This window comes from Carex rostrata, chromosome 3 (genome assembly GCF_964058835.1).
Source record: "Carex rostrata chromosome 3, lpCarRost1.2, whole genome shotgun sequence".
Taxonomy (NCBI): domain Eukaryota; kingdom Viridiplantae; phylum Streptophyta; class Magnoliopsida; order Poales; family Cyperaceae; genus Carex; species Carex rostrata.
This window is the reverse complement of record NC_135920.1, coordinates 806,238-827,690: the sequence shown is the minus strand read 5'-3', so window position 1 is coordinate 827,690 and position 21,453 is coordinate 806,238. Positions and strand designations below refer to the sequence as shown.

Sequence of the window (21,453 nt, the reverse complement as noted above, 5' to 3'; positions counted from 1 at the left end):
ACGAAATTTAGGAAATGAAGAGAATATAAACATTTCTAATTGGAGACATGTCCATTTATTAGGCTCGACTGTTAAAGATTTAAGTGAAGTAAGGGACAATCAAGAATTCACTCAAATATCAGGTGCGGGTTTCCTAGACTTTATAAAACTATTTTACTTTCCTATTGTCATTAAATTGTTTATTATTATTGCATTAGTCGGATTTATGCATGTTGTTGTCGAACCATTCGTATGACTTGAGTAGACACAAATAACTTGCATGAAATGATAGGATTCATATATTGACCAATGGACTTGCATGAATAGGATGTGTTGAGCATGACATGAACTGTGTGATTAAATACATGTGTTTTTGAAAAAGAATGAATATGGTAATTGAACAGGGGCCAATATGCTTGCATATTGGGATGTATACATTGGGTCTAGTGTCCGACTGGACCCCTCGTTAACGTGACTGTAGGCGAAAGCGGTCCTGTCACGGGTCTAACCCTAGCGTCTGGCGGGAGTTCCGCGGTTAGGGCGACAGCCTCCCAGCGTCAGGCGGGAGTTCCGCGGTTGGGTTGGCGGTTTCTTTCGGCGTCGGGCGGGAGTTCCGCGGTCGAAGAAACAAGGAAATTAAGTGCTTTCTTCCGGCGTCGGGCAGGAGTTCTGCGGTCGGAGAAACATAGAAAGAGAAAAGAAAATGAAAGAATGATTAAGGAAATATATATTAGTAGATGCATTGCATTAGGGAATACATATGCATTCTATTTCTTATCATATTTGTGAATATAAGTAAATGTTTTATAAGCTCTGGGCTGGAACTAAATCCCGCACTGAGAGAAGGTTTGATCTCTCACCCGTTCCACTTTTATGTGGGTTCCAGGTAATGAAGAGGAATGATTCGAGCAAGGACAAGAGTGAGACTAAGCGGAAAGACCCATGATTAATAATTGCCACATATTGTTTAATTTTTATATTTTTTTTTCATTATTCAATAATTGATACATTGAGCAGGCATGGCAGTGCGTGTGCTACTAGCCATGTCCGCCATGATCGTTTGTTAAACTCAGTTGTTTATGAAATAAATGTGGCATTATTTTTGTTGTTATTGATAATGTATGTGATGTGCATACGCCTTACGTAGAAATACGTGGCGGGTTGTCTCGGGGTGTGACAGTAAGAGAATAGAGCAATTGCAACCCCAATACAACACTCCAATTGAATGTCTTTGCAGCACACTAGTAGCTTCTCAAGATGGCCATAGAAGATGGCGGTTGCAATCCTAATACAACATTTCAATTGAAGGTGTTTGTCGTACTCTAATAGTCTCTGAATGGCAAGAGAAGAGGGTGGTTGCAACCTTAATATAACTCTCCAATTTAAGGTCTTTGCAGCACTCAAGTAATGTTTGCATATCACAAGATAATAGGTTAGTTGAAACCCCAATACAACACTCCAGTTGAATGTCTTTGCAGCACACTAGTAGTTTCTCCAAATGACAAGAGAAGAGGGTGGTTGCAACCCTAATACAACACTCCAATTGAAGGTGTTTGTAGCACCTTAGTAGTATCTCCAAATGGCTAAAGAAGAGGGTAGTTTCAAGCCTAATACAACACTCCAATGGAAGGTGTTTGCAGCACTCTAGTTGTGTCTCCATATGGTAAGAGAAGATGGTAGTTACAGCCCTAATACAATACTTCAATTGAAGGTCTTTGTTGCATACTAGTAATGTCTCCCTATAGCAAGAGAAGAGGATTGTTGCAACCCTAATACAACACTCCAATTGAAGGTCTTGGAAGCACTCTAGTAATGTCTCCAAATGACAAGGGAAGAGGGTAGTTGCAACCCTAATACAATACTCCAATTTAAGGTATTTGTAGCACTCAAGTATGTTCTGTAGATGGCAAGAGAATAGGACAGTTGCAACTCCAACTCCAACTCCAATACAACACTCTAGTCGAAGGTCTTTGCAGCACACTAGTATTGTCTCTAGATGGCAAGAGAGGATGGTGGTTGCAACCCTAATACAACACTCCAATTGAAGATCTTTGCATCACTCTAGTAATGTCTTCAAATGACAAGAGAAAAGGTAGTTGCAACTCTAATACAACACTTCAATTGAAGGTGTTTTCAACACTCTAATAGTGTCTCAATATGACAAGAGAAGATGGTAGTTGCAACCCTATCAATTGGTGTGTTGTTTAGGGTTGCAACTACCCTCTTTTTTTGCTATATGTAACACTTCTAAAGTGCTGCAAACACCTTCAATTGGATTGTTATATTATGGTTACAACTATCATCTTCTCTTACCATTTGGACACACTACTAGAATGCTGCAAACACCTTGAATTGGAGTGTTGTATTATGATTGCAACCACCCTCTTCTCTTACCATCTGGAGACAATACTAGTTTGCTAGAAAGACCTTCAACTGGAGTGTTGTATTGGGATGCAACTACCATATTCTCTTTCCATATGGAGACACTACTAGAGTGCTGCAAAGATCTTCAATTGGTGTGTTGTTTAGTGCTGCAACTGCTCTCTTTTATTGCCATATGGAACACTGTTCAAGCACTGATTGGATCAAAGTATGTGAGTTTTACTGATTTAGATATTTGTGCCTACAGGGTATGAACAAAATTGTATTTTTTTTAATCAATGTGATTAAAATTTTCATTAATTACTGATATGATTTTCTCCTCAAATGGAAAAAGAAAAAAATTGATATGGTGCTTTTTTTTAGAGACATTAACTTGGAGAAGAAATGACATATAATTAATATGTGATGTAATCTTGACATGGTTATGTAATATCCAATTTATTCTGTCTAATGCAAACTTTTGGTATGTAATGTTATGGTTTTGTGAAGTTGCTGTTAATTTTTGTTTATGCGGTCAATGTGTATGAATTATATATGCTACTTAATGGTGACAACTAAGTTGTGTTCATGCATGAATTAAATATTTAAATTTTATTCTTGGATCAATGTGAAGTACACATGTTACTAGTAGAAGCTTCAAGTGGTATATATGTTCTTGCAATTTTTTGTTTGTTTGTTGGTAGCTGTTCGCACAAAAGCGTGCACACAAAGTTTCAGGTACAGCTAGCTGTACCCTTTTAAACCGTGATTGAGCTTTCGTATTAGGTTGCAAGTGCACAACCTTTGTCTAATAGTACAATCAGGTATCGATCCTCAGGGACGGTTTAATTCGATTCTAAATTCCTACAAATCCGAGTTAGGTACTAGAAGTGAAAAGTTTGGTTTGAATTCGTTTCAATTTCTCAATTCAATAACAAAAGATTGCAAAAGAAAATAAATGTTTGTTTCAGTCAAGTTTAAAAGGATGTTTCCAGGGTTTTAGATTTCATCCTCAGTTTTGCCTCTCTGGACCTTCACTCGACTCGCATCATCTCTGATGCGACCCTAGTGATGCGACCCGCATGGTCTCCCATGCGGCTCGCATGGCCCTCGAGTGAATGCAGCATTGCACCTGTTTCTGAGTTATTCGATTGTGCAAGGTTCTACTGACCCTACCTACAATTCCTGAGCCTCAACTCTCGTTTATTAGCACCTTCTTAGTAAGGAATTGCAATTTCACCTTCTTAGATCTACAACTTCCAACTCTCGTTTATTTGTGTTCAATCTAAGTCAATTGATCGGTTTGCTGAAGGTATCCACTATCTCTCAATAAATGGAAATCTCACCTTTTGGTTCAATTGATCTATCTTTTCAGATTTCTAACCTACCTCATGTGCTTGATTAAATTGCAAGAAGGATCAAGTCAAGAAATTAGAAGAGATGCAAAAAACATTCAACAATAGACAATCAAGATTCAAACAATCAAAATCAAGCAATGAAAGAATAATACTCAATCAATTGATCACAAGAACAACTCAAATTCAAATGCAATTCATACAATCAAAGCTTTAGACTACATCAACCCTAGAAACAAGAAAGATCTACTCAAGCATCATGAAAGAAAAGATAAGATATGAGATAAGAGATAGGATCATGATGAAACCGAATCAAGCAAGGATCTTCCCTCCTTCCTCTCTTCCTTGATCAATACTCCAATTCTTGAGGTTTTGAATCTTCAAATTCGGAACCCCTTCTCTGGTGGCAGGGGTGGTCTATTTATAGACTTTTCAAAACGAGTCTTTCAATTCTGGGCCCTTATTGGGCCTTTGTTGTCTGCTCTGGAAACTCGCGATGCGACCCGCATCACCACTGAAGCGACCTGCATCGGAGTGTGATGGATGCGCCTCGCATGCAATGGTGCTGCGACCTACTGGTGCGGCTCTGAGTGGTTGATGCGCCTCGCGTCAAGTCTGATGAGGGTCGCATCAAGGTCTCTCAACTTCAGCAATTCGCTTGATTTCACCAATTTTCCTGCAAGATAAGAATGAAAGCACAGCAGTACCAAATTCTACACATAATCATTATAATAGATGTTATTTGATGGCTCAGAATTCGTGTTTTGGTACTGAAATTGGTCAAAACAATAGGTCAGATATAGCAATATCAGTAGCTGTAACGGAAGCTTGAACATAGGGTACACCAAAGAAAATGGAATTTTACGGTACGACAACAACAGAGTAGACACTTTTCGCAAGGGAAAAAACGCATTTATGACAGTACTCCCTCGCGAAAAGTACCGTCACAAAAAGAAAAAGTTGAACAATGACGGTACTCCGTCGTAAAAAGTCACTTTTTTATTCTCGCGAAAAGTGTCTCATTCTTGTTGTGTACACCATCATGACTTTCAAGTTTACCTTGTAAGAATATTATTTTAGGCAAAAAAAAAATTATAGATGATGTGTACATGATAAACTGAATATGAAGATTCATTCACAAAGGACGAACAATAAGTTTTTTGGACTATTCGGTTAAAATCTTTTTTGAAGTAATTTGGATATATGAAAACATTATGATATTTGTTTGACTACCAAATGCGATCATAAGCTATGTACTTGTACTTTTCATAATTGTGGTTATTAGTTTTTCTTGCTAATTTTCTTTTGTTTTTCTTGTGATGTGTAATTTTTAAGTGTATATGATGTAACTTCAACAATTAATAAAGTGGTTGTGGTTATAAGTTTGCTACTTGTTGGAAACTAATGATATACTGGTACATCAACAACATATGCTAATATTAGGCTAAAACTTAGTTAGGACTGGAACCATTCTATTATAATAATAAGAAGGGAAAATGTCCAGTGTACCCATGTAAACTTATAAAATAGCCAATATTCTCATGAAAACATCATAATATCCTATATCCCCATGAAAACTTTAAAAAATTGCTTCCATCCCCTTTTATTCATTTAATTGTTTAGTTAGCTATTTTAAAAATTGAATAGACAAATATACCCTCATCTCTTCCAAATTACCAATTCCATTTTAAGAAAAACCTAATTTTTTTATTTTGCTGAAGAACTTTTATACTATAAGAGGAGTAAGTCTACCATACATTGCAATGCATGGGGATTTAAAATAATTTTTAAAATAACTAAATAAAAGGTTAAACAAATAATAGAGGATGGAAGCAATTTTTTAAAGTTTTCATGGGGTATAGAATATTATGATGTTTTCATGGGAATATTAGCTATTTTAGAAGTTTACATGGATACACTAGAAATTCCTAAGAAGAAGAATAAGGTATCTTTGGTTAAGTAATGCTTACAAACATATTAGCAAAAAATAATTTTCTTAAAGCACAACATAATAAGTAGATATCATTTACAAGATAAATCATACAAATTAGGATTACAAAGTAATACAAGGAGTATGAATTTTAGCAACTACATAAAATCAGCCCTAGTCTCAACAGTATTAAATACTGCAACTCATCAAATAAGCTCTAGCCTAAAATTAACACTAGTTTCAAATCCATTGGTACGTACAACAACATCAAATCATCCCTACATCTTCATTCTTTCTATCTACCATCAAATCATTCATTTATCTGCGAAAGAAATGGGGGTACTTATTTATTAGATAATGATGCGTACATTATAATAAGAATAATTATATTGATCCCCTCACCCCTGTCCCCCCCATTTAACCCCGCACTCTCTCTCTCCAAATTAACTCCCTAAACTGTCTTTTATCCCCGCATTAATTCCTCTAAGAATTTTCATTTATCCTCGCATTAATTACTGCCCTTTAATAACAATCCCCGCATTAATTAACAATCCCCACATTAATTATACTGTCCTCTAATAACAATCCCCGCATTAATTATACTATCCTCTAATAACAATCCCCGCATTAATTATACTATCCTCTAATAACAATTCCCGCTAATAAATATTTATCTGTTTATTGATGTTCAAAAAAGTATTTATCATTGTTCTGACAAGTATTTATCCTTATGCCTGAGAAGTATTTATCATTGTCCCTGACATGATAATACTTTGATTTGATTAAACATTACTTATCTACAAGTTCAAGAACAAAGTTCAAGAAAGTATTTATCATTGTTCTGACAAGTATTTACGATTATATATGGGAAGTATTTATCATTGTCACAGATGTTTTACTGTAAGTTGCAATTATGTCTGAGAAGTATTTATCCATGTAACCTAAAGTATTTATCATTATGTCTGAGAAATATTTATAATTGATATTTTACTGAAAGTTGCAATTATGTCTGATAAGTATTTATCCATGTAACATATAGTATTTATCAATGTATCATAAAGTATTTATCCTTATGTCTGAGAAGTATTTATCATTCATATTGTACTGAAAGTTGCAATTATGTCTGATAAGTTTTTATCCATGTAACATAAAGTATTTATCAATGTATCATAAAGTATTTATCATTATGTCTGAGAAGTATTTATCATAAGGTGAGGGGATAGTTTATTTAATGGTCTCCAGTTGTGCGGGGACAATCCAGAAAAAAAAAAAAAAGGAAAATTTGTGCGGGGATAAATGGCAAGTATTTATGAGGGGATTGTTTATTTAATGGTCCCCAGTTGTGCAAGGATGATTCAAAAAAAAGGAAATTTTGTACGGAACAACTAATGGATTGATTTATTCTTTCCTAAATAGAGATCATTGCATAGGGATTAACACTTTGCAAATTCACGATAAATACTTTGACGCTTCAAGTTAAATACTAACAGTTTCTGCAGAGTATTAATTATTGAGCGGTCCCCCCCATGATATTTTTGGCAGTTTGTGTGGGGTTTTTTGCGGGTATTGTTATCAGGATCCTTATAATAATACAAAGTAACAACACCGGTGAGTATTACAGCTAGCAATAGGCTCAATAATTTGAGGCATAATTAGAAAAATTATTGGCGTTATTGTGTTGTATTAGGCTTTTATGAAAACTAAGCAATTATTGTGACTTTTATTTTGTCAAACTCAGCCTGATGCCAAGACCAAACCTCAGTAGTCAGTAGTGGTTAACAAGTTCAGCAGATAGTAACTGGATACCACACATGTACAACTAAGAAAGTAAAATTACCTTTGTAGTTCAGCTAGGTTCCACGGAGCGGAAGAGAAAGAACAAACCTCACTAATTTAAGGAAACACGTTGGGCTCCACACCTTTTTCACGTTCATGAGACTATGGTTTTAAAATACCCAGCTAGGATGTCAAAGGGACAAGAGCAAGACAAGGGAGAATGTATAAGAGGAATTAGATTTAGACTCAAATTCCATCAAGCAATCTCAATCAGCATGTCTCCTAAAACATATCCGACGACAATAGAATTATGCTCATCAAAAGAGAGGTTGGTGAACATACTGCATAGCGCACGCTAACCTCACTGTAAACAGTAAACAGTTTACAAACTGTCTAGTTGGATCGGATAAGAGAGATGATTCGGATCTAATATTGGAACCGCTTTCCGTTCCATCCACGACGAACTTGGGCGGAGTAATCAATGGTACTGTGACCGAGGCTTATATAACGGGCCATAATTTGACCTAAAAGATTGGGCCTAAATTGAGCTAAACAGCTTTGGGAGACTAAACAATAAATGGAGAGCGGGTTAAAAGTTACTACTATCAAATATTCGATTTGTAGTTCACTGAAATCGATCGGACCTGATCATTTTTCTCCAGTCAAAACCCAGAAATGCTACGGGCTTTTGTTGGGAATCAGTAACGAATCCGTTTTGCTATAGATATTTCACATTCAAAATATAGTGCAGTCGAGTTAAGTAAAGTTTGATCGGCTCATATCAGAACGAGCCAAGTCGACATGAATTTGATTTTACCCGAGTCAATCACAAGCAATCGACCCGACTTGTTCGTTCTGTGAACTGTACATAAATTAAATATTCGCTGATTTGATGTTGTGAGACATATATAGTATAGATCATCTTTTTCTTACAACAAGCTTCTCTTTTCATGATAGAGCATATAAAGAGAGTAAAAAAAGTTGGCAAATAACTTCATATTCTTTTTGCAACGAACTGAAAAACGAAGCTGAACAAAAATCAAACCAACTAATTACAAGTTATTTTTTGAAATTGATCTTGAATCCTGGACTTGGCTGAGGGTTGAATCGAGAATATCAATAAAGGACCAGTAGGCAATAAATAGCGCCACTACAGACTACACAAAGGACATCAAGTCATTCCTCTCACTCTCTACAGACATCTTTTGTAGCAAAGGCACATGGTTTTGCTGACAACTCAGTGTGACCATAACATAAGAGTACATTTGTTTGAAGTAGGCAATTAGCTAGGTTCTTTTTTAAAGGAAACTAAAAGACGACACTGGCAAGCTGACATTCACATGTAGACAATCATTTGCACAACTTCATTTGTATTCTTCTTACATAAAACTTGGATAAAAATGTAAAATAAAGCAAAGTCACATAATTTGCTTAATTGCTTTGTTATAAACATGAAACATTTAAAGGTGGAACCTAGTTCGGTAGTTCCCCAGAAACACTGATTAAGCAAAAAATAAAATATATAGAAACGTTATTTAATAATAAGATAACAAATTTGGATCTAGACTTGTGATTCCAAGAAGGAATCAGATGGAAACTGGGAAATGGACAAAGCCATACATGACCATGGCATAATGCTCAGAGAAACCTATAAAGTAATCAAGTAAAGAACTGTTTCACTTGTAAAAAATACGTACCAGTTCCTTGTACATGTCCTGAGACTGGTGCATTGACTCGCCATACCTGGGGATGTTTTGCAACTGCCACAGAAGATTCAGATACAACTGGCGCTCATGAATGAATTAATACTGTTCCTTGTGATATACTGTGAAGTGAAAAACTGTTGCTTGTGCGTCTTCATTTGGGAGTAAAATGTCAAAGTGGTCCTTGCGAATTTAACTTCTACAATAAAAGAGATGTTTTCTGACAGAATGCACCAATCAAGTAAGAACTTTGCAATAAACAAACAGGCATATAACAACAAATGGAAAGTGGGGCGCGTTTGATGTCTATTCGGAACCGTTCGATTTGCTTCATGATTTGTACACGTTTGATCTGTTGTACGAATATTGAAGCGGCACACACGAATCATGAAGTCGATTGACACGGTTTTAAGCTGACGGTTGGAAATAATAAACTTAATTAATTGGTCAATTACTCAAATGGTTAGAGTGAATGTATTTGGATTTTTTAGATAGATTAAATGTTTAGGTTTTCTAGAGTTATATTGAGTTATGTAATTCATGGACTTAGTATCTGTGTCATATTTAATGACATTTATGTTCCACGTTATTTAAAGGGCACCATGTAGCTTATAAATTAAGATATTGTCATTCATAATTTGTAAGAAAGTAAGAAAATATTCATAATAGAAGTTAAATTTGTATTCTCTTTTTCACTATTAAATATATTAAGTTCATATCAAATACTAACAATGATATCGAACTGGTTTGAACCTAATGCCATCAAACCTGCCCCGCTTCTCAACAGATGATGGAATAGCATTCTTTTCACAGATTATAAATCCAAAACCAGACAAACCATGAAAAAAATCCATTCCAACTGAATTTTTTAGAACCTCACAAACTCTACAGCTTTTATGATTTCCTTTGACACACTGGATATGCTTGAAAATGAAGAAAACTAGCAAATTTTTCTATATCAATCTTATTTAGTTTATTGAATAAAACGGAAGAAAAGAAAGAAGAAAAAATAACTCACTTTTCTCTAAACTGTTAAGGTATAGTTTAAATTCCTTTCTCAACAGTCCACATTGTACTTACAGTAAAACTTTTGGAAGGAAATAAGAAAACCGTGGGTTCCTATGAAAAAGCTGTGGAAACCATGAAAGTAAACGCGTCTAAACAAAAAACTCAATGACTCGTTATAAAATGTCCAATGATTCGCTTATTTACATAAAATCAGAGGCTTCTCTCTCTTGACCCTACTTCCACATTAAAACAAAAACAAAATAGTATCCACATTAAAACAAAACAATTAATATTCATACTAAATGGTTCAAAATCAGTCCCCAATTGTCTCCTTCCATTTTGCATTTTAAACAGATTTGAGCCAAAAATTTCCAACAAATTCCCCCCTTCTTTTTTTTTGGTTAAAAAGAAGTGCACAGTGTGCACTGCCTATTGCCTTCCCTCTTTGCCACTTCTCAGTAAAATGGCACAAGCACTCTCCTCAATCCTTCTCTTCCTTTTACTTTTCTCCATGGCAACACTAGCTCTCTCTGCACCTCAACAAAACCAATGCAACCCCACTAACCAACCAATCAGAGCTGGTTTCTATCTCTCCAATTCAAACCATTATGCTCCAATATCCTCAATCAACCCTTCTCTATACACACATCTCTACTACACCTCTATCTCTAGTGACAACTCATCTCTCTTCACCTTCTCCCAAACCCTGAAATCCAAGAATCCTACCCTCAAGACATTGCTATCATTACCTCCTGACATGTCGGTTTTTGCAGAGGATAATAGTTTTCTCGATTCTGCTTTGCAAAATGTGTTCACAAATGGGTTCGATGGCTTAGATTTAATGTTGCAATTTCCCATTTCACGGTATGAAATTACAAATTTTGCGCTTTTAGTCAGGAGATTTCGGGTACGGTTGAATGAAGAGCCAACAACTCTCCTCCTTACCGCAACCGTCTATTTCTCGAATCACATCTTTGATGGACCATCGGGCGATTTAGATTACCCAACAAGTATCATGTCAAATGACCTAGATTGGATCAATGTCGCCTCATTTGGGTTCTACAATTCCACCAATGTCACAGTGTTCGATGCACCACTGTACGACAAATCCTCTCACTTTTCAGCAAGTTATGGAATCATATCTTGGATTGATGCCGGTGTACCGCCTTGTAAGCTTGTCATGGGTATACCTCTCTACGGAAGGTCGTATGTTTTAAAGAACAAATCTAAGAATGCACTTGGTGCAGCGGTTGTAGCCGACGGACCAAAGCAAAGAGCAAGCAACCGTACAGGCATGATGGCATTTTTCGAGATCGAAGAATTAATTATGGATAACAAAGCTGCAGCATTTGTGTATGACAATAGGACCGTAGCTACGTACTTCTATTTGGGTGATTTATGGGTTAGTTTTGATGGCGTAGATGTCATTAGAGAGAAAATTGAATTTGCATCAAGATACAGGTTGCAGGGTTTCTTCTTATGGACGATAAATTATGACGACTCAAATTATACCATTTCTACACTAGGTAATAACCTTTCTTAAATTCATTTTTATTACCAAAAAAATATTAGATACGAAGTGAATCCCCATTTATAATTCAAGTATATTAATTTGACATGTCTAATGCAGCATCAGAGGCTTGGAATGACAGTTTAAGTTCCTCTTATTCTGAGAATAGCAACGGCATGAAACAAGCAGCAGCTGCATCACCTTTTGAATTGCCACCGTTAGAGAATGCACAGGAATCTAATACCGCTTCAGGGATGTCAAGATCAATGCAACGGTCTGTAATGATCGTTGGTTGCATCCTAATTTCAAGTCCGATGATGTTTATTCTGTTTTGAACATCCTCATTCCATCTTAGCTTAGATACACTGAAAGGAGTAGAACAAAATTTATAACACCGTTGATCAATGAGATCGGAGAATTGCCAAGCCGTCTCCCAAGTCCCAACTGTTGTTTTTATTTAAGAATTGACAATTCATTATTTTTCTGCTTAGTAAATGTAATATTTTATTGTTTTAAATGAACTGTAAATTATAACAACTGGAAACAATATTTATATTCTGGATAATCAGTTGCAATTGGAAAAAAAAATGATCAAAAAGAATTAAACCAACATAAAATGACATTGACATGAGTTGCTCAACTCCAGTAACACTTCCTAGCATGATATGAAAATTTTGTTACATAAAATCTAGTGACGAAACTTCTTAAACAATACTAAGAGCAAAATAGGGCAAAAATATGATAGCAGATTTCAAAATCTGAACTAATTAAAAGTGTAAACTGCCGAGAACAATACAAGCTCCATCATTAGTTCTCATGCAAAGCCTTCATCAAGTTCAATTTGCAGAAACCCTGCCCAGAAGCTCTGCAAAGCAAAATTATTCAGAATGGGTTGTGATTAAACATTTGATAGATAATTGGACCTAACTGGATTATATACAGGCCTAATTAATGTTGTTATTCTTGGTTAAAGGGTTGTCAAGGCAAATTCTTGGTGAATTTGGCCAAATTTGAGACACCAGTGCAATGGGGGTATACTGAGGATGTGGGTTAATTGAGAGTAGTTCATTTCAATATACAAGTTCAATGATGATAGGGCTTTAACTAAGGCTCAATGTGATACCAAGGTTGCTTGAGACAATTAAGTAAGTCGGAGACTCAAGTTGTCCACCTGATTGTAAAAGCAAGCAATTGAGGCCACATTGGTTTTAATGAGATTTCATTTAAGCATGGAAAGATCTCCATTCTTTTGTATATAACCATACAAGGTCCCTGAATTCGGAGGGAGAGAGAAAGGTACCCATTGATTTGGTTGCAATAATTAGATATCTGATTGGTGATGAGGTAGCTATCAAGCCGAGATGGCTCGGGTATCGGCTTGAAAATAGGGTTTGCTGGGTCTTCTTCTGGTAATGGCTCCTCCCCCGCTGCTTTCCTCACCATGTTCTCTTGCCTATTCATAGTTTCACCAATCACACAAAACATAATAAGAAAATAAAATAAAGGCACAATGTCCATTTAACTCCTAGAAAATCGCATGGACTCCTGTAGAACTTGGGAGATATTCCCACATTATGACCCCTCCTTTTAAGTATGCAAATGTGGCACTTCCTGTATACAGTATTACCCCTTCGAGATATACCAAACATCTTGAAGGCTTATGTGACATCTGACATGAGAAAGTATCCATAAACACTTCAAAACATGGGGAAAATCTGGGCAATTCCTATGTTTAACTGCTTGCTCAGAAGGTGCTAATGTCTTGCAGCCCCACCCACCCAATCCAAAACGCACATGAACACGCACACAAAAAATAACTAAGCATGATGATAAATGTTGCTTTAATATTTCAAAGACACCAAGAATGCTATTTTACTTTTACCTAATTAGGCAAAAAGATTCTGTCAATATCATGGACTGTTATCAAATGTAACACTAATAATTAGATATAAATCCTCTTCTTTTCTGGAGCCACACCTCAGAAAATGTAGCACTATCAGTTAGATAAGTTACCTTCTTTTCTGGAGCCACCCCTGCTGTTGTGCTTGTTGCCTTGAAAGATTTCGGTAGTAGTATTGGAACTAAATTTAAGAAAAAGAAAGTTGGTTTAACAACTTACCATAAAAAATGGGAACTGGAACTATAATACTATTAACTTAAAAAGAGTTAAAAGGACCTTGTTTTGTTCGGCCGTAAGATCATCCATGCATTCGATCAGGAATTCCAAGTTTCTCTCCATAAATGGAGCACTAGATAGCTTGAGACGGTCAAAATCACACTAATACAAGAGAAAATTGATACCAAACTTGAGCAAGTTAAGACCGAGGATATTGCATAAGATGTCAGAGAGAGCATCTATATGTTTATTTAAAATCAATAACTGGCACCTGTGAGACTGGAGAATCCGGTTCAAGCTCGGTCATGAAAGCACTTATAAGTGCTGAATTAGATACCTTGATCTGGTTTTTAATGTTAAAAAATATATCAGATAAAAAATGCAGGTTGCCAGGAGTTTCTTATACCTGACAAAAATAAAATTGAAAGGAAACAAAAAAGAGAGCTTTTTACTGGTATTTCCTCGAAGACATCCGCCCATGAAAGTTTCTTCTCTCTCAACCTAGATCAGATTTTTTTTAAAAAGAATAGGAACTATGAGATCTCGAGGAAATCAACAAACAAGATATTATAATAGTTTACAAAGAGACTGCATAGTTGTTCAAATTATAAAGCTTACTTATGCGAAACTACAGTCAAATTACAAAAGTAGATCAAAATAGCTTAATACCAGAAACCAAAGTAAAGAAAGAAGCATACAAAGGAGCACGTTGAACAAAAATTGTATAGTTTGAGCTATAAATTACAACATAAAAAGAAAAAATGTTGATTTTTTTGTGGTTGTCTCGACTGAAAGCTGTTTCAGGTGTACTGCCTCCGAATTTCACATAATGCAGTCTTTCCATGATAACAGAAAAATTGAAGGCCTCTTAGCAAAAAAAAATAGAAATTATATTAAGAGAAAAAATTACTTTTCTCCATTGAAATTGTTGCTACGGTAGAGTTCCATGAAAGAATCAGAAAGCCTCAAGGCCTTGAGAGCTAGAACCCCTTGATTAGACCTTGATGGGTCATATATGATACAGACACATCTTCTAATATTCTCCTGAAAATTGAAGAAAGAAATTTTCTCAAGTTACATAAGGCATAACTAAATAATCATCAACATGTCTACTGAATATTAAGCAATCTCAGAGAGAAGACATGCATTTCCAGATAAACCGCTTTCAGAGAACATTAACCATACAAGCTCGTGCATTATAGTATGATACAACTAACTATCATGTGGTACATACTGGTAACAAGAGTAGGAGGAAACCACATTTGGTTTACCAATTCGTCAATGGTGCCTCTTTTGCTCTAAAAAATAATAATCAAGGAAACAATAATAATAAAAATAACATACCTTCAAGATTTTATTTTTGGCAAAAAAGAAAAAAAAAATTAGACTTGTCTATCCAGAAAAATAATATGTATTCAGTGTAATACCTGGTAGTTCATGAATGTCTCAATTAGCTCTGCTGTCTGGAAAGATCCCAACAAAGTTGATTGATACCTGATTAAATATAAAACATACAAGATATCAAGCAGGGGAGTCGGAAAATTAAGATTGGGGGGCTGAATAATAAGTGTTGTGTAATTTCATTTTACCGGGGGGGGGGGGGGGGGGGGGGGGGATAGTATAATTCTAACAAAATGGAAAGAAAAAAAATACAATGTATAGGGGGGCTTTTGGTCTTCTTCCCCCCTGCTTCCCTCCGCCCCTGATATTAATGAAATACTACGTAGAAAAATAAACACATAGAAGCCTATGCAGACATATGTGGTAACTTTTCAAGATTATAAAACCATAACACCATTCTTACGGTCTTAAAAAAAACAAAATAAGTGACAGCTCCCTGAATCTACTATATGAATTTGTTCTACCCGCATCATAGTAAAAATAGTATAGGTATAGTAACGATTGATTAGGGTCTAGGCAAGGTAGATTACTAACAAACATCTGAATCATTGCTTGGGTTTATTCCACGGAACATACCATCCAACAGTGTTATTATCCACATTGACTTCTCTCAAGCAACGCATCATTTCAAGCTGGTAATTAGCCCCATCAGCTTCCAACTCCTCGTCTTCTTCCCTTGTCTGAAAAACACATTGAATGTAAATATTCACCCATTGAGAACAAAGTGCTGCCAATTTATTAAATCAAAGTCATAATAGTTATCTAGTGTTGCCGGGAGTAACAATACTTATTTGTATATTTCATGACCAGTGTGGTCAAATTCCTTAATTGTAAATAACATGCAATACTTGTCATGAAATCACATTGTGCACCTTTTTCTTTGAACAGTTTGCAAATGACGCCCAAAAATCAGGCTTTTAAAACAAAAGGTATACATACAAGGATCGGATAAATTTTTGTTGATTTTTGGAAAGAACCCAAGCTTTCATAACAGAAGCGCCAGAAGTAGAGGTGCCAATTTCTGGCCTCTGACCTGAGCCGACCAGATGGTTAAATGGGTCAGATACGGGGTTAGAATCTTTAACCCGTTTCAGGTCAGGGCGGACCCAACCCATTTAACTGTGTTTCTCAGGACAGTTTGAAATTTATCACTAATCAAGTTTTATTGCACACTAATTAATATTACCTGTATATTAATTAAGATTAAGATGCATAAATAAATTAAAAAAAAATAATAAAATAAGTAATCAAGTTACACAGGTCAGATCGGGTTGGGTCCAGGTCAAAAAGAATTTACCCAAGTCGGGTCAGGGAGGGTAGGAGGAAACTACCAAACTAATGCTGACCCGACCAGACCTTGACACCCCTAGTCATAAACATAATGAGCAGAGACGAACAGTCTATATATGCTGGAGAATAAATCGGACAAACCATAGAAAAGAAATCACATCTGTCAATTTTCTCTTTGAAAAAGGGGTGGGAAAGAATTATACAGGGAAAGGAAAACAGTTGGTGACTTCAAGTACACTGCCAACATCCAATCCTAGGAGCTGACCAGTAACCAGAGCTGGAGAGAACTCCTTACAGTGCTTTATGATCTTTAATACAGCCTGTCATTTCAAAACAGTAAAGAAATTATATTACAAACACTGATTTATTTTTCAAAATTGATATGGTTCATCCAGGGTGGACCCACCAATCCAGAAAAGTTACATGTCTCCCATCAATAGGCTCGCCAAGTTATTTTTTAAGAAAAAAAAGGTGAAGTATATAAAATAGTATCAACCCTAACCCTCACTTAAACCAAGTATCAGCCATTGACAAACAAGCATCGAACCTTCAACTTTCAATATCAACTCATAATTGTTCAGAAATTCTAAATATAACCCATTAACATACTAATGTCAAACCCTTAACTTGTAAAGCATCAGCCCTGTTTAACATGTCCTAACGAAATTCATGTAAGCTGAACCATGTACTAAAACCAGACCAGGCAGAATAGGCAAAATTCTTGACTCACCCAGCCTAGAAAAGGGTCATATAAAGGTATGATTGTAATGCTATAATTTTCTGAGGCAATAACAGTATAATCAATAGTTTAAGGATTAAAATAATCATTGTCGTAGAAATCTGGACAGCTTTCTTGCTAAGAGGCACGATGTGGGTGGTACGGGCCTCGAGTGAAGCCGCACACAGCATTTTTTACCATATTTTGGTGTCTAACATGTGTTAACTAGTTAAGTAGGAAACCATGCCAGGAACTTAGACTAGTGCATCGGAAATGCCTATCTGAGTATATTACAAGCATACAATAAAGTTCCTGAATACACATCAAGCAAGAATTCAATAAATTATACACATAGTAAATTGTATCTGTGTGCAATCAAATTCATTCTGACCTTTCCCTCACTACTATCTGAATTGATACAATTGACCCCAGATTTCTCCGACATCTAAGAATGCACACAACAAACAAGAAAGAGAAAACCAAAATTTCTAACTCAAAAGAAAAAATAAAAAAATACCAGTCCTTCCATCTGGACAACTCGTACAGGTGGTGCCACCTCCTCTACAGATGTCATTGCTTGTAGAAACGATCTCCCCGTTGTTGCTGAAATCCCAAAAACAAAACAAGAAATCCATTTTAAATAGGAAACCAGCAAAAACGTGATGGATATGGTTTACACTTTATAAGACAGCTATAGTTTCATGTTTCTCTCTTACGATTCGCCATTGTTGAAGGAAGGGCGGCGGGACAGGCGTGCGAGTCTAGGGTTTTTCTTTCAGGCACTCGCGTCGCGTAAGATGAAACAGCAAACAGCGTTTCCGAAAGGGGCGATACCGCGATAAGCAAAGCAGTGAGAAAATTATATCCGAAATTTTTTTGTTACCACACCCATTAAATCAGAATTAAATGAATATCATCAATTAATTCCGAATTCAGATTTTATCACGTTTGCAGACTGAATTCGCACACAGATCCCAATTGGTCCGCGGACTGGATATGCATATCAATTCTGATTTTTTTAATATTTTTTAAAAAAAATTTACTAATTCGTGCGCATATTCAGTATGTAGACAGATTCTTTTTTTTTTAAGTTATGTTATGAATTGTTTGAAAAAAAATTATGTTATATTATGTTTCGTTTTGTGGTATTTAGAATTATATGTACACAAAAAAATTGACGGTGAAATTGTAGAAAATAAAACGCACTTATTTAACAAATAAATTTTTTGACTAAATTTGAGCTAAATATTACTACAACACACTATGCACACAATTTGAGCAACATTTTGTAGTAAGTTGGTGCACAAATCGCTACAAATTACACACACAATTTGATAAATATTTTATACTACAAATTATATACGCATAACAGAAAAAAAAATTTAGTCAAAAAATTTTCAAACAATTCATAACAGAACTAAAAAATAAAAAATAAATAAAAAAAATCCGTCCACATACTGGATATGCGCACGGATTAGTAAAAAAATTCAAAAAAATATATTAAAAAAATCAAAATCGGTATGCATACTCAGTGCGCGCACCGCTTGAAATCCGTGCGCGGATTCAGTCTGCGAACATGGTGGAATCTAAATTTGGAATTAATGGATGGTATTCATTTAATTCTGATTTATTGAGGTGGTAAGCAAAAAAATTTCAGAAATTATATTTAAGATATTTTCGTTTTAATTAATTTGAGCTTTTATATTGTAGAGGAAAATAACAAAGGCATAAAGTTCGACCATTTTTATTAATACCCTTAAGAAAAAAAAGTTAATTTTAAAAATAACCATCAGTTCTGTTTTTTTTCAAAAATAACCCAACCGCCAGGCCCACGGGCGGCCCACTAAATAAGCAAATCGCCTGACCCACGGGCGGTCTGCTAGGGAGGAAACCCCCCCCCCCCCCCCACAGGCGGTTTGGTACACAGTAAACCCCCACCCGGATGACATCAATACAAATTATTTTGAAGTATATCAATATTTATTTAAAAATTGCATATTTTTTTTGCATGTACATCAATATATTTTTTTTTAAATATGTATATATATATATATATTTTTTTTGGCAAGTAAATTGCATGTATATCAATATATTTTAAGTAAATTGCATGTATATCAAACCGCCCCCCCCCCCCCCACGGGCGGTCTCCTAGGGGTCCATACCGTGCCTATTTAACCCGATTTTTTCTCTCTCTCCTCACTCCAAACTCATTCTACCACCCCACCCCAAAGGCAGAGAGAAGGGAGAAAGAGCTGAAGGCGATTTTTTTGGCGATTTCCGATGATTTTCAGGGCGACTACAGCTACAGGTAATTTAAATATTTTATTATTTAAAAAAAAATTAATTATTTTAATATTTTTTTATTTTAATATTTTTTTAATTATTTTCTAAATAGCCGTTGATTCTTGTTCAATTAGTCTAATCCATTACTGTTCAATCAGTCTAATCCATTCCTTATTTAGAATCAATACAAGTCTAATCCATTACTGTCATTTGAAACCCTAGTTACAATGGCATCCAAAGTTGAAAAAAATAGAGGAAGAACTCAAACCGAACGTGAAGAAAAAAGAACACTTATTAATAATTTTTGGACGGCTGAAGCCTATGCGATGAGGAATTTGGAAAAAATATTTCAACCCAAAAATAATAAAGAATTTATGAGCACTCTTGATCCATCAATTAGAAAAATGGTGATGGAAGGCTGGGTAGACAGGATCCCTCCCCCTGTATGGGGACAGTGCTGCTTATGTAACATAAAGGGAAATATGGTGGATATGTTATTTTGTTATAAATGTGGCAAAGCTGTTGACCCCAATTGCATGGACCCGTATGCAGATCCGGTGAATGACGCTCGTCTCACTAAATGGGAGTGTCCTGCGTGTGTCCGTCGGACTGAGGAAAAGAAGGGAGCAAGTTCCTCAGCTCGTAAGGCTTAGTCTAAATTGTATGATGTTGTAGTGTTTTATGTTTGAATTGTAACGATTTGTATAATTGCTATGTTTGAACTGGTTGTTGTTGTATGAATTTTATGTTGTTTTATTTTATGGACTTGACGGTATTATATTATTTTGTACTGTATCTGGATTTTATGAATTTTATGTATTATTAAAGTTCAACAATACAATCAAAAATGATATTAAAGTTCATAACTTAGTTCAAACCAAATCAATCAGTTCACATAAGCAAAACAACATAATTTTTGTAACTAATAAGTTGTTTTTGTTCGAATAGAAATGATGAAATGTAAAGTGCAAACAACATAATACCAACATGAATGCCAAAGTCGAAATACTACAGTCAGAGTCAAAACTATATCACAATAAAAAAAACTCTGCAATCATCCTCGTTGTTTCCTTCCAGATAGAGACAACCTCGTTGTTTCCATCCGCACTCACCATGAGTGCGGACGCACTGAGCCTATAAAGTGTCAAAATTTCAACGCGGTTTCGATTCACACTTGACGTACTTATTTAGAGAAGCATAATTTAAGATTTAAATTTCTATTTCGTTAGCACGATTTTCAATTCTTGCCTTTAAAATATTCAGAAATTAATTGTTAAAATTCCGTAACGTAACAGTGGTCTATTTATTTTGGATCGGACGGATCAGATTAAAAGCCCCGCAAATTAATTTTTGTTTTCAATTCGGATAAGATCTAATATGTTTCATTCGATCTAAAATAAATTAAAAGTTCCGCACGGAACAACTCCGCAGAGATACTATTCCTAATCTAAATTAGGCCAACTGAAATCATTCCTTCACTTTTGGCTGATTCTAATCACAGACAGGACTCGAATTACTTCTCCATTTTGCGTTTGAGGAATCACGTCACCGTTTCGATGAGAGGAGCTTTTTTTTAAATAGAATTCCTTTAAATTATTTTAACGGAACAAGCCTAATTTGATCGAATTTTCGAAAACTAGCATCCATCAATCCGTAGGATCGGTGGAGCAATTTTCACACCTGAAGAGAACCTGGCCACGGAAGATCCCATACTACACCTCCACCGATCCCTAGGATCAGCGGAGTCTTGATTTCCAAATTTTGCAAATGGTGCCGTATTCACAGGTACCAATGAATTATCTTGATCTTATGCATTCAAAAAGGTATGGAAACCATGCAATGGTATACAGTTTTTATCAAACAATGACTCGCTACATACATCGTAATTCAAATAGCTTCGGGGATAGTGCAGGGGCCAGTATTATTTTTGCTTTGAGATTCGTGCAAAACTATTTAAACGGTTGAGAGACTCCAAAAGGTCACGCAAAGTTTGAGATATTTTTTGAAGTCACGCAAATACCAA

At 35.6% G+C, this 21,453-nt stretch overlaps 2 protein-coding genes across 2 annotated transcripts; one reads left to right on the top strand and one right to left on the bottom strand.

Moving 5' to 3' along the window:
- Positions 1 to 10,357: 10,357 nt before the first annotated feature.
- LOC144552122 (nod factor hydrolase protein 1-like) lies at positions 10,358 to 12,022 on the top strand. Its single transcript, XM_078300234.1, has 2 exons — positions 10,358 to 11,638; positions 11,743 to 12,022. Exons 1-2 carry the CDS (start codon positions 10,576 to 10,578, stop codon positions 11,955 to 11,957), a joined length of 1,278 nt encoding a protein of 425 aa, XP_078156360.1. The 5' UTR covers positions 10,358 to 10,575; the 3' UTR covers positions 11,958 to 12,022.
- Positions 12,023 to 12,210: 188 nt separating this feature from the next.
- Positions 12,211 to 18,000, bottom strand: TIF3H1 (translation initiation factor 3 subunit H1). The gene is made up of 12 exons (XM_078300232.1): positions 17,864 to 18,000; positions 17,665 to 17,750; positions 16,633 to 16,749; positions 15,716 to 15,819; positions 15,166 to 15,232; positions 14,649 to 14,782; positions 14,191 to 14,239; positions 14,010 to 14,081; positions 13,799 to 13,900; positions 13,636 to 13,703; positions 12,923 to 13,075; positions 12,211 to 12,487 (listed from the first exon to the last, which is right to left on the bottom strand). Exons 1-12 carry the CDS (start codon positions 17,871 to 17,873, stop codon positions 12,430 to 12,432), a joined length of 1,020 nt encoding a protein of 339 aa, XP_078156358.1. The 5' UTR covers positions 17,874 to 18,000; the 3' UTR covers positions 12,211 to 12,429.
- Positions 18,001 to 21,453: the final 3,453 nt, after the last annotated feature.